The sequence below is a fragment of the Cupressus sempervirens genome, chromosome 5, assembly GCF_028749045.1.
Source record: "Cupressus sempervirens isolate cs-2001-9-10 chromosome 5, ASM2874904v1, whole genome shotgun sequence".
NCBI lineage: Eukaryota > Viridiplantae > Streptophyta > Pinopsida > Cupressales > Cupressaceae > Cupressus > Cupressus sempervirens.
The window spans coordinates 638,070,619-638,082,654 of record NC_143122.1 but is presented as its reverse complement, the minus strand read 5'-3'; the positions used below and the strand labels follow the sequence as shown (position 1 = coordinate 638,082,654).

The 12,036-nt window shown below is 36.9% G+C and overlaps 1 protein-coding gene across 2 annotated transcripts; it reads right to left on the bottom strand.

Annotated features, from left to right (window-relative positions):
* Window positions 1-6,885: 6,885 nt before the first annotated feature.
* On the bottom strand, window positions 6,886-10,754 carry LOC149557526 (cytochrome P450 98A2-like). Of its 2 annotated transcripts, none has more exons than XM_089832174.1 (3): window positions 10,258-10,754; window positions 8,254-8,645; window positions 6,886-7,950 (listed from the first exon to the last, which is right to left on the bottom strand). In XM_089832174.1, the coding sequence occupies exons 1-3, from the start codon at window positions 10,733-10,735 to the stop codon at window positions 7,309-7,311; spliced, it is 1,512 nt and encodes a 503-aa protein (XP_089688300.1). In that variant the 5' UTR covers window positions 10,736-10,754; the 3' UTR covers window positions 6,886-7,308. The 2 variants fall into 2 exon arrangements, with proteins under 2 accessions (XP_089688300.1, XP_089688301.1); XM_089832175.1 differs by having other exon boundaries at window positions 8,254-8,639.
* Window positions 10,755-12,036: the final 1,282 nt, after the last annotated feature.

Genomic DNA, 12,036 nt, shown 5'->3' with positions numbered 1-12,036 from the left:
TTTCTATGTGTTGCCTTGTTGAGGACATTCTCTTGCCCATAGTAGCTAGAGTTCTAATGTTTATGATGGTCTATAATTTTGAAAACATAATAGACCTATTAAATAAATGAAATCATGTTGTGTTTTTTCAACTCCACCTATTGTCCATGCATATAGAATGTTACTACACATGCATTCTCAATTCAGAGTGGTAAAATCTTATTTTGGATGGGATGGAAAAATGACATGCACTAGAAGATGGGAAAATGATGTCATTTTTGCAAGTCTGAAACCTTTTTTGTATTTTAAAGATTGATTATTTCATAAAGATTTTACATGCTAACGAGGAATTTAGATTTTAGATGGGGTGGGGCCAAATGAGCTTCTATCTTTACGTGGTTAGCCCTAATTAGTAGAGAATATTAAACTATTCTTGAAACCAAGTGAAGCTCAACATTAACCTATGATTGCATGCCAACTAACTGTGTGAATCTCTTGGTTTCAAGTAATGCAGAAGGAGGCCATAGTTCAATGTGCAATCTCAGTTCATATGTCATGGTTTTAAGTCAATATGACATTTCTGCAATTTTAAATACTACAAACATAATAGTTAAGAATGAGCTTTGGACATTGAAAGGAACATTAATGTATGTTTGCTACACTTGACTAGGAGGATAAGTTTGTACTTGGACAAATTAGACTAAGCATGACAAAGCAAACTAAGTAACCTTTCAACAATTTCATCATCCCAAGATCACCAATTAGACTCTCGCATGAGTATCTTTGTTTGTATTTAAAGATATGATTTTTTTAATAAATAATGTCAATTTTCACAAGCGTAAATAAACTAGCAAATGCTTATAACGAGTGTATGATTTCAAAATATTTTTTAACATATTGATTCAAACTTCAATTTTTATATATTGATTTAAATTTGAACTCAAATTAAGGAAAATGGGAAATCATCCAAATTCCATAAACAAGCTCTCATATACCACCACGTAGGAAATTGTACATGTTGTTTTATAAGTATCTTGTGTCCTTACATTGATTTAAATGAATTAGAAGATAAAAACAATTACAAAAGAAGCAACATGTATTTCAAAAGGGCACCCCAAGAGCAAGATTTTTCACAAAAAACATTTCCACTAGATGAAGAATCCAAATAAACATTATAATGAGCGTAACAGAATTTCTTAACCATTGTTTAACTCGCACACAAAAGAATCATCATGACTTGTACTACAAACTTTTGAATTCCACAAGTTGTAGAAAATAAGCACTAACATACTGACAATGCACTCTAATTAAATAAAATTAAAAATTTGCCTTCAAATATCTCAGAAATACAAATGGAATCAAAATATAGTAAACAACATATAAAAATAGATATTCATTAATATTTTGTCAAACTGCTTCAATTTCAATGGTTTGCAGTGGTACCATAGACAAATCTATTGTTTTTACTACTAACACCAGTAGTTTTATAGTTTATTTATGGTTCCATTGAGCTATCTTTGGAACTGGCTCTATTATTCTTATGATTATAATGGTTTTTGTCAAATATGTGAGGTTGGAAACCTTTTCTAAGTGTTTGAGTTAATCTGAAAGTGAGTTGGACTATTTGTTTTAGAGTCTCAAGTGACGATTATTTTAATGTTCAATTTAACTTTTTGGAGGGTATCCACTAGAGTTTGAGCAATATGTTAGTTACTAATGTTTGGGACCAGAAGAAATAATCCAACATTTCAGTTGTGGGATGTACAAGCAACAAAAAATAATAATAATAATTCAGTTATCCATTGCAATTGCGATGACATGTTTTGATGGATAGTTGTCACTCCCATAACACATTTGTCACACCACCATCACAACTATGATGAATTGTTCTAACGTTTAAATGTTGCTTCCACAACACAGATGTCCCAATTGCGACAAACGAATGGAAGATTAAGGCATCGTACTTGCGACAGTCTAGTGTCACAATTGCAATGGCGTCAACATGAACTCTTGCCCTTTCCTTCTTCCAAGTTACGATAGTTTTATCCATCACAATTGTGATAGAACTCCTTGTCGTCATAATTTGGGATAGCACAAGTTTGACGCTTGTCCGACAGGAGCCAATTTGTGGTTCTGTCGCTTGGGCGATGGGTGGGCGTTGCAATTGCAACAGCCTACTATTGCAATTCAGGCCCAAATGTAGTAGTGAGAGGTCACAAGTTCACATCCTACCATAGGTAGAGTATGTTTGCTTCATTTGTAGCACACTTAGGTGCCTACCACAAGGTGTTAGAGTAAATAATTAATTATTTATTATTTATTCTATTACTTAAGCTTACCTAGGTAAATGCATTTCATTTATTAGTTGTAGTCTAGGAGTTTGTTATAAGTTGTTGGCAATACAAGAGTTTGTTCTCTCCTAAATCATACTTATCCTCTGACCTTGTTTGAGGACTTTCCACCTCATGTGGATGTATGCTTAGTTGTCACACTTATCTCCCAACATCTTTTAACTTATTCTAGGAGATTCCTTGAGCTCTTTATATTCAAGCTCCCTCATTGTATTTCACATCACATTCAACATATTGTAAATACGTATTTTTTTGTGTTTGCATATTTTCTCTCTCATGTCCGTTTAGGGTTTTTCCCTCGCTCCACGCTCTTCTCTCCTTGGCTTCCCTTTGACAGGTTATTGCATGCAAGCGATCTTGGGCATCTTCAGAGTTGGATTTCATCAACTCCAACATGGTATTAGAGCCTTCCTGCTGCTACTTGGTTGAAGAATTTTTGAAGTCATGATTTGAAGTCACAAACCCTAGTTTGTTTGTGCATTTTTCTTCAAATTGGGGGAACAAAAAAATTTCAGAGCACATTGGGCCCAAACGGATGCTGCCATTGGATCCAGAAGGCGTTTTTCAGCTAGGATCCATATAAAATTCGTCAATTTTGGAGACAGGGCTCCGGGAGGCAAAAAAAATTAGTTGCAAGAGGTTCCGTACAGATCGTACGAATTTTTGAGCGATTTTTTTTAAAAAAATAAATCATTTTTTGGGCCGTAGCCGAGCGGTCACCATCGCACCACTGCCGGCTGCGACCTGGCCGCCACTCGTCCTCCGCCCGCTGCAGAGCCCCGCCAGCAACAACACCTCTACTCTTCGCTCTAATAGGCATTCTCTACTCCCGCTTCACCTAGTTCCCGCTGCCATCTGCATTAGCCCACTCAGTAGTACAGTCAGTAGTTACTTTCCACTTGGCCGAGTGCTGGGGTGACACGTGGCCGAGGTGCCATGTGGCACTTTGCCACGTGGTCTCACCATGTCACCCTGCTTGCCATGTGGCATCCATGTGGTACTGGCACGTGGCTTCTTTTTTGCCATGACGGACCGCAGTCCGTCAAATTTTACCTCATTTAATGCTGATGTCAACATGATGTCATCCTTGCATCAACCCTTGCACCTCTCCAAGGTCATTTTGACCTACTTGCAGTTTTTTGGCCATAACTTGAGCATACGGAGGTATTTTTCCGATCCGAAAGAAGCGCCAAAAAGTTGGTTCCAAGACGGAGACATTGGTGCAGGTATTTTTAGGTTTTGATGCTATTTTGTTGCCTTTTTTTTAGTTGAAGTCCAGAGTTTTGTTTTTTACTCCGGCATGCATATCTTTTGCATCCCATGTCAGTTTTTTGAAAACGTTATATTTCTGGAAAGCTGGTTTTGTCATCTTTTCAGAAATGTAGTCATTTTCCTTAGATTTTGGCCCATGCTCTTTCTATCATGTTTTTAACATTTTTGCTATATGCTAGATATCTTGGGTGTTTTAGGTCCCTGGATCATTTTCCTGGCATAGTTTCTTTTGTTTTAGGCTGTACTTTCTCTTTTGTTAGCCTTTTCTTTGTTCTGGTCATTGTAGACATCATTTGTAAGCTCTTTTGTATATGCCTGAGATAAAGTGTCACTTTTGCATTTCGGGTTCATGAACGTTGTTTTTGAGTCAGTTGCACATGCACTATTTTTATAAAGCACCATGGTGGGGATAGTTGTTTGTTGTTTTAGACCTTCTCCCTTTGTCAAGTGAGTGTCCCTTCCACGACATTAGCCCCATGCAGCATCGTTGTGACCGTGTCTTTATAGGTGTTTGTACCTCTTCCTCTCTCGTCGTTCTTGGTTTGTCTGTAGGAGATTTTTGGTCCACCTTCTCAGTTGCCTGTCATCTCACCCCATCTGCATTAAGGGGGGTTATGTTATTGTTCTAATACATCTGTGGTTCGATGGTTCGATAGTGTGAACTATGTATTCATTGGTTGATCCTATATACGAGGCGATTGCAGTGGCTGGCTACCTATGCATTTCGGTGAGATGGATCATCTACCATATAGACACACTTGTTTTATGCCTTCTTCTTCCATGGAGGTTCTTCAAATTAGCAGTTTCTTTCTGATGGCAGATTCTGCAACTTCTTCATGTTTCAATGATGCTCTTCATGATCACTCCGTGTTCCTATTTTAGGGGACATTCCCCTAGTTGGAGGCTTCTTCAGTTCTTCACAAGGTTCTTACCTCTTTTTGGGGGAGGGTTTTCCCACGCAGTTTTCTCTCTTTCCTTGTTTTCAGAGGTTGCATTTCATTGCATTGTACATGGGTACCTAACAAGCCTCGTTGTCGGGACCCATTCTGCATTTCTTAGTTTTGTGAGCGTAAGGCATTTCCCTATGTTGCACTTAAGGGGGGGTGTTAGAGTAAATAATTAATTTTTATTTATTTATTCTATTACTTAAGCTTACTTAGGTAAATGCATTTCATTTATTAGTTGTAGTCTAGGAGCTTGTTATAAGTTGTTGACAATACGAGAGTTTGTTCTTTCCTAAGTCATACTAATCCTCTCACCTTGTTTGAGGACTTTTCACCTCATGTGGATGTATGCTTAGTTGTCACACTTATCTCCTAGCATCTTCTAGCTTGTTCTAGGACATTCCTTGAGCTCTTTATATTCGAGCTCCCTCATTGTATTTCACATCACATTCAGCATATTGTAAATACATATTTTCTTGTGTTTGCATATTTTCTCTCTCATGTCTGTTTAGGGTTTTTCCCTAGCTCCACGCTCTTCTCTCCTTGGCTTCCCTTTGACAGGTTATTGCATGTAGGTGATCTTGGGCGTCTCCAGAGTTGGATTTCATCAACTCCAACACAAGGAGTACAAAGTAGTCATATTGTTGTCACCATATGTAGACCCAAAAATATATGATTGGTATCATGGACTATATGAAAACATTTCCTCTCCTTTTCCAATACTTTCACCCACTCTAATAAACCTTCCTAACTCATCACAAATAGCTCTTGAAGTGTTCAAATCCCAATATTTTAAAGGAAGGCTTTACAACCTTGACCACTTTGATGGTGCTTCATTCTATGACATCAAAGGGTTAAAGTTTGGTTTCCATTCTTTAAGGAAAAAACCCTAACCCTCCCATCATATAAGGGCCACTATCCAATATCCAACTTTTGGCTTCAACAGTATCACAAATCACTAGACAAAAGGCATTGGTAAGGTTTTTAGCTCTACTTTAAATGGCCAAGCCTCTTAACACCATTTCCTCACCCACATTTGAGTTGGTCATTCCCCAACCCATTTCAGTAAAAAATTGACCACATCATTCCAACCTCGATGATAAATAACAACTAAAACTTGACTATTACTATTAGACTAGTGGCTTACCTAGGCCCCCCTCTATCACTACTATAATTTGTGCTATCCATATTTTTTCCATTAGGTGTTTCTAGTTGTTGTTCTTATTTTCCTTCATCTTGGAGTGGCCTTAGCTATCGAGGCCTTCCTTGAAATTCTTTACTTGTTTTTGGTCCCAAAAGATTGATGCATACCAATACTCCTTAGAGACCACCATCCCAATAGAGCTATCTATAGATGACCAAATAGCCCATTATGGTCTATCTATGCCCTACAAATACTTGATTTTCATCCACACTTTCATTCCATCTCCTTTTAATCAAATTTAAAAGGATTATTATCTATATAAAATTTCATTTTAGAACATCACCTTTTTAATATTAGAACAATACTTCACTAGTAATAGATTCTCTATAAATCTTGAATTTCATCAATAGAAAGAAAAAAAAATCAACATTTAACTTTTTTGTAATTGACAAATTAAGTTAAAAAATATAACCATCTTGATAGAAATTTTATCAAGACACCAAACACCGTTTTTAATTGGTTCCTAAATTTGATTAGTCTAACAATGACTGTCCAGTTGAACACATCAACATTTAACACCAACTGCATACCTTAATTCTAGAAATAAAATCCGCACACCTATGCAAATGTTCCTAGTTAGTCAACCAATAGTGTGCATATGAAAAATTATTAATAGATATTGCATTGATTTCATCCTTCAGCAGATATTTCAGTAAAAATGACTGATATAATATGATTCATGGTGCTTATGGTGCTTCTGGATCTGTATTGCAATCATTTATCTAAAATACCTAACATTTGAGTTATCATATTGTAGTCTGAGTTAGTTCAGTAGTAGATAATTTTTATTTTGGAAAGATGTTGTAAGTTTGAATTTTTTTTTCTAAGTTCAAACTTCTTTGTGTTCTTAAATGAGAGGTCACAAGTTTAAATTTTTCTATATTCTTAAAAGAAATGTCAAAATTTTAAATTTTTTCTTATTCTAAAAAAGAAAAAGATCACAAATTCAAATTCTATAAGATATGTATTCAAATTCTATAAAAAATAAGATGTCAATGGCTTGCCATTAGATCCTACTACACAGATGGAGACTTTCTTTCTTATCTTGTGATTATTTATAAATAAATATAATAAGTGAAACGCAAAAACAAAAGCAAAATATGATGTTGACAAATTATGCATAAAAAGAATACACTGTCAAAAAGCTCAGATTTATATTTATATATGAACTGAACAGAACGAGCATCCTCAGGGACATTCTGCTGAAATATTTTTCAAGTAGCATAAATGCACCGTGTAATTATTCGGGTTGTCCTCAATTAAGAGCGCATCCACCCTCATTAAAGCGGGACACCTATGGAGGCTGTTCATCGCACTTTCTACAAAGCAATGAGCGCTTAATGGAGCTGCCCATTCCAACATAAACATTCAAATTTACACTAGTTCAATACACATAATTTGTCAGCCCAAGTTGCAGACGAAAATCTTATAGAGAGAGCTTGATTTAACTGATGTATATTGTTCAAAAAGCATACAGTTATAGTTACTGCATACCACAAAATGGGTTTCAGAGGTTAACCATGGAAAGGATACCCATCTTCTTGCATAGCCGAAACCCTTACACTTGTGGAACTCTACGGTAGAGATGTTCAGGCAATCGAGGAGTTGCAATGGCCTCTACAGGCTTGGCCATGAAAGTCACTAGTCCAGGAGATTCTGTGAGATCTATATCTTCTGCATTCATTCCTTCAGGAGGGGTCCATGTGAAATGGTGAAGTAAGTGAGCCAACATAGACTGAACCAAATAAATACCCAATTGTGCACCAGGGCAGACCCTCCGCCCTGCACCAAATGGCAGCAATCTATAATCATGGCCCTTCATGTCAACATCCTCTTCAAGAAATCTCTCCGGCCTAAAGGCCAATGGATCCTTCCATACAGCTGGATCCCTTGCAACGGCCCATACATTGACTTGTACATTGGATCCCTTTGGTATATCATAGCCACCTATCTTGACATTCTCTGATGCTTTGTGTGGAAGCATTAAGGGAGTGGGTGGATGCAAGCGGAGAGCCTCTTTGGTGAGACATTGCAAGTAGGGCAAATTATTAAAATCGGTTTCATTGATTACTCTGTCCGTGCCAATCACCCTATCTAGCTCTTCTTGAACTTTCTGCTGTACTCGAGGATTGCGAACAAGTTCAGCCATGGCCCATTCCACAGTTATGGCTGTTGTATCCATCCCTGCAGTGATCATATCCTGCAGTAGTATACACATTGTTTATTTGGAGTACTTGTATGAAATGAATAACATTATTGAGTACTTGGAGTACTTGTAGATTACACATTGTTTATTTGGAGTACTTGTATGAAATGAATAACATTATTGAGTACTTGGAGTACTTGTAGATTACAAAAAACTACTGAATAGAGCAAATGGATCTGCAAACAAGTATGGCTACTTAAGTAATCTTACTAAGTATTTTGAGACGATGAAGCTTATTAAGTTATTAAGTTATTAACCAATGAATGTAGAAAGTCATCTAGAAATAGAGAGGCTTACCCAAAGAAGACCAATAATCGTATCCTCACTTAGATCATATTTTCCTTGCAGTGTAAGCAGGGCATCCACAAAATGTTGTTTGGCACCACTCTTTTGTCTAGCCAGAGTGTGCTCTTCCATAATGGCTTTGGTGAGTCTGTCTCTCCTTGCACCATGCTTGGCAAATGCACCTTCTTCCAAAGGGAACATCCAACGGAGATAGGGAATGTGTTCAGCCATAGTGAGGGAAGCTCCCAGTTTCAATCCTGTTCCAACTATTTCCTTGAACTCCACTCCTTGTGGATCCATTTTACCTTCTTCATTTACAAACCGTTTACCAAAGGCAATCCTGGTGATGTTGTTGAATGCTACAGCTGACAGATATTTCTTAACGACCAAAGCCTTGCCTGGAGCTTCCGTACAAACAACACCAGTCAGAAGAAAGAAATCATCCTCAACAGATCAGAAGGGAAAAAAATCTTATACAACAAAAATAGAAAGTTCAAATATAGGCTAGGAACAGAACAGTCATAGAAACTTTAAAATAACGATTTTCCAATGAATTTCTACTTAATTTATTAGAAGCACTGAAATGCAAATACAAGCCAGGCCAAACAAGAGGTCAATATATCAATAAACCTCAGTATGAAACAATATAATTTCTCTTTCTACATTCCTTGGTCTGATGAATTTTCAATATCAATGTTTAGACATGGAGTGGTTCCAAAAACCCCTTCTAAAGGCAATCTTGACTTGGAAAAACATTCCGTTGTGTAGCACGACTAAGATAATCACTGATCAGTAATTTGTAAAACCATAAATATCGAAAGAGGGGCCAAGATGATCAATGATTTCTAAAACCACTCCATTGTGAAGTGAGATGACCAGTGATTTCTAAAACCATTTAGTTTTACTGTGATTCAAGGCCAAGATGACCAGAGCTTTGTAAAACCACTCCATTGTGAAGTGGCGCAAGGCTAAAATGACCACTGATTTGTAATGCAAGGGGATGTAAGACCAAGAAGACCAGGGCTGAGTATAAAGAAAGTAAAGGCAATTAAAATAAAAAGATCTAAGAACGGCCAGAAATCAGAAATAGGATTGTTTTTCCAATACCCTACCCAATTCTACATTCCAACTTCTGTCTATTACACAAACTTTACCGCAAGGTTCACTCAGGCTATTATACATAAACAGGTTTGTTTTGGGGGGTATTTTACTATTTTTTTTTTCAAGATTTAACACCAGACAGACATCAATTTGGTATGCCACACCACCTTGTAAAATAGGATTGATTTTCCAATACCCTATTCACTTCCGGATTCCAAGTTTCCAACTTGTATCTAGTATACAAACTTTACAATTAGGCCCACTCAGATACATAAATAGATAGGTTTGTTTCTTTTTGTTTTATTTTTAAGTTTCTAAAATTCATCCATGCTGTTTTATACAAACTTTACAATTAGGCCCACTCAGACACATAAATAGGTTTGTTTGCTTGTTTTGTTTTTTCTTTCTTTTATTTTAAAGTTTCTAAAATTTATTTAGACTGTTTAGTTTAGTTTTGAGATTTAATTATAAATAATTTATTTATCCTAATAATAGATCACAAAATGTCTTTTAAAGTGTATTTTGATGTAAAAATCTCCAGCGCAGTCACATCCACAGACAAGATTGAACGGCATTGAACTTCTCATTCATAGCCTATTAAGTAGGGAGAGTGAAAATGGCAAAGTTAGTCAATCGTCCTTGGCTGACTGGTTTTCGCGGTCGTTTACAATCAGGAATGCAATCAGCACCACACATGTCTATGCGGTACTTTTGATCACAATGCTAGGAGGCAAACATATGTTTATGCAGCAAATCCCATTTTAATGTGCAATTAAAGACATTTACAAATACTCCTTGTGGCATCACCTTCATTATCTTAAGACCAAACTATATTAAACAATATATCTTGCCGCTGACCAAGCCCATCTTTTAGGATAACATAAGGACAACCAAAAATAGAATAGCAAAGCATACCTTGATCCTTAAAGAGAGATTCCACCATTGCAGCAACCTCGTCTTCCCTCACAGCCCTGAGGGACTCCAGCCTCTTGGGGGTGAAAAGTTCCAGAGTGCATACCTTCCGCACCTTGACATAATGGGCGCCATAATCTGCCCAAATCAAGTCCTGACCATTTCTACTGAATTTTTCAGCTGACCTGGATCTGGGTCTATCAGCCAGCTTCTGATCATGCTCCTTAAGAACCTCCTTTGCCAGCTCGGTGTTGCTCACAATCACATTCAATGTCGATCCAAACCACACAGAAATTATAGGACCATATTGCTTGGACCAATCCCAGAAACACCTAAACCTAACTGCCCCGATGTCTAGCAGATTCCCCACTACAGGCAGCGGCCTAGGCCCTGGAGGAAGCCTGAATCTCTTCCATTGCACCAATTTGTACACTACCAACAGCAACAACAATGCCCCAATCCAACCCCAAATGCCCATCATGATCTCTACGCCTGAGCCTCATTGAATTGCCTTCCGTGCCCTATTTATCTGAAATCCCTTTACTCTCGACAGATTGCAGGTCACTGTCGGGAGTAGGTTTGATGAGCCCCACCCATACCAACCTTCCATCGTATCCTCGGATTACGTGGATTGCATTAGAGTAATCAAAGCTTTAAACCAACCCACCCTACCAACTTCTTTACCCTCCAGGAAGAAGAGATTCCCCACTCGCCATTGTTGGGCTGAAACAATTAAACCCACGGCTGCATAGTGGGTAATCCTTGTTTATTCGATCAAATGCTTAGATCATGATCCAGTCGCACAGGTCATAAACGGAGACTTCATATAAACCCTAAGGGGACTGAAATACGGCACCATAAGTTTATTGGTTGGAGGTTATCTTTGTTTTGAGAAGATCAAAACGTAACAATACATCTCTACATTATAGCAAAGTGATTAGCATATGTGGCATACCATCAACCTTCAACTTGATCTTTTTTTTCTAATATAACTTTTTCCTAACAAGACTTTTTTTGTTTTTTAATTTCAAATTTTAAAATTGGGTATAATTTCTTTCCAACAAGTCATTGCCTTTAATTCTTTAGGTCATTTGAACTGTATGGTTAATAAGATTGATGGATGATATTAATCTTGTTCTATTTTTCAATTTTAAATATCATAATTCAATTTCTAAATTTCAAGACTTTCATTTAGGGCAATGAGTGTTGGATAGATATATTGTTTGTTATCTTTAGATCTTTTTCAAATGACACGAACCCAAGAGTTTTACTAAAGAGAATGTGATATTTGCTTAAATAAGCTCCTTAAAAGTGTGTTTAGACATTGTCAACCTTTGTTTCATAAGTTCAAATATCAAGATTAACAACTTTGTTTAGTAAGTAGTAAAGTAGACAAACTATCTAATTATTTTTACATACTTCAAATTAAATTTATCAAGAAAGGTTGATTTTGTATCACATTTTTTACCAAGTTGGTTAATGAACAAGCATGGGTGGAATTAACGATAGGGGAGGGGACCAAGACAAAGTCTTGTGTGATTTGGTACAAATGGATGCATGTCATTTGCTACTAGGTAGACCATGGCAATATGACAAGGATGCAATGCATTATGGTAAGAAGAACTTGTACTCTTTCAAGAAGGATGGGATTACAAGTTGCAATCATTGGTGGAAGAAGAATTTGACAAGGCAATAGAATCCAATGTGGTGCTGATGAGTGGCAAGGAGTTCCTGAATGAACTCAAACAAGACAAGGAAATGGGGTTTTCTATCATAGTTAAA

Bases quoted from the DNA above. Each gene is read 5' to 3' on its own strand.
- LOC149557526 (XM_089832174.1), bottom strand. From the start codon at position 10,735: ATGATGGGCATTTGGGGTTGGATTGGGGCATTGTTGTTGCTGTTGGTA. The intron at 8,646-10,257 runs GTATGCTTTGCT...TTTGTACGGAAG, and splicing joins ATCTCTCTTTAAGGATCAAG to CTCCAGGCAAGGCTTTGGTC. The intron at 7,951-8,253 runs GTAAGCCTCTCT...ATACTACTGCAG, and splicing joins CGATTATTGGTCTTCTTTGG to GATATGATCACTGCAGGGAT.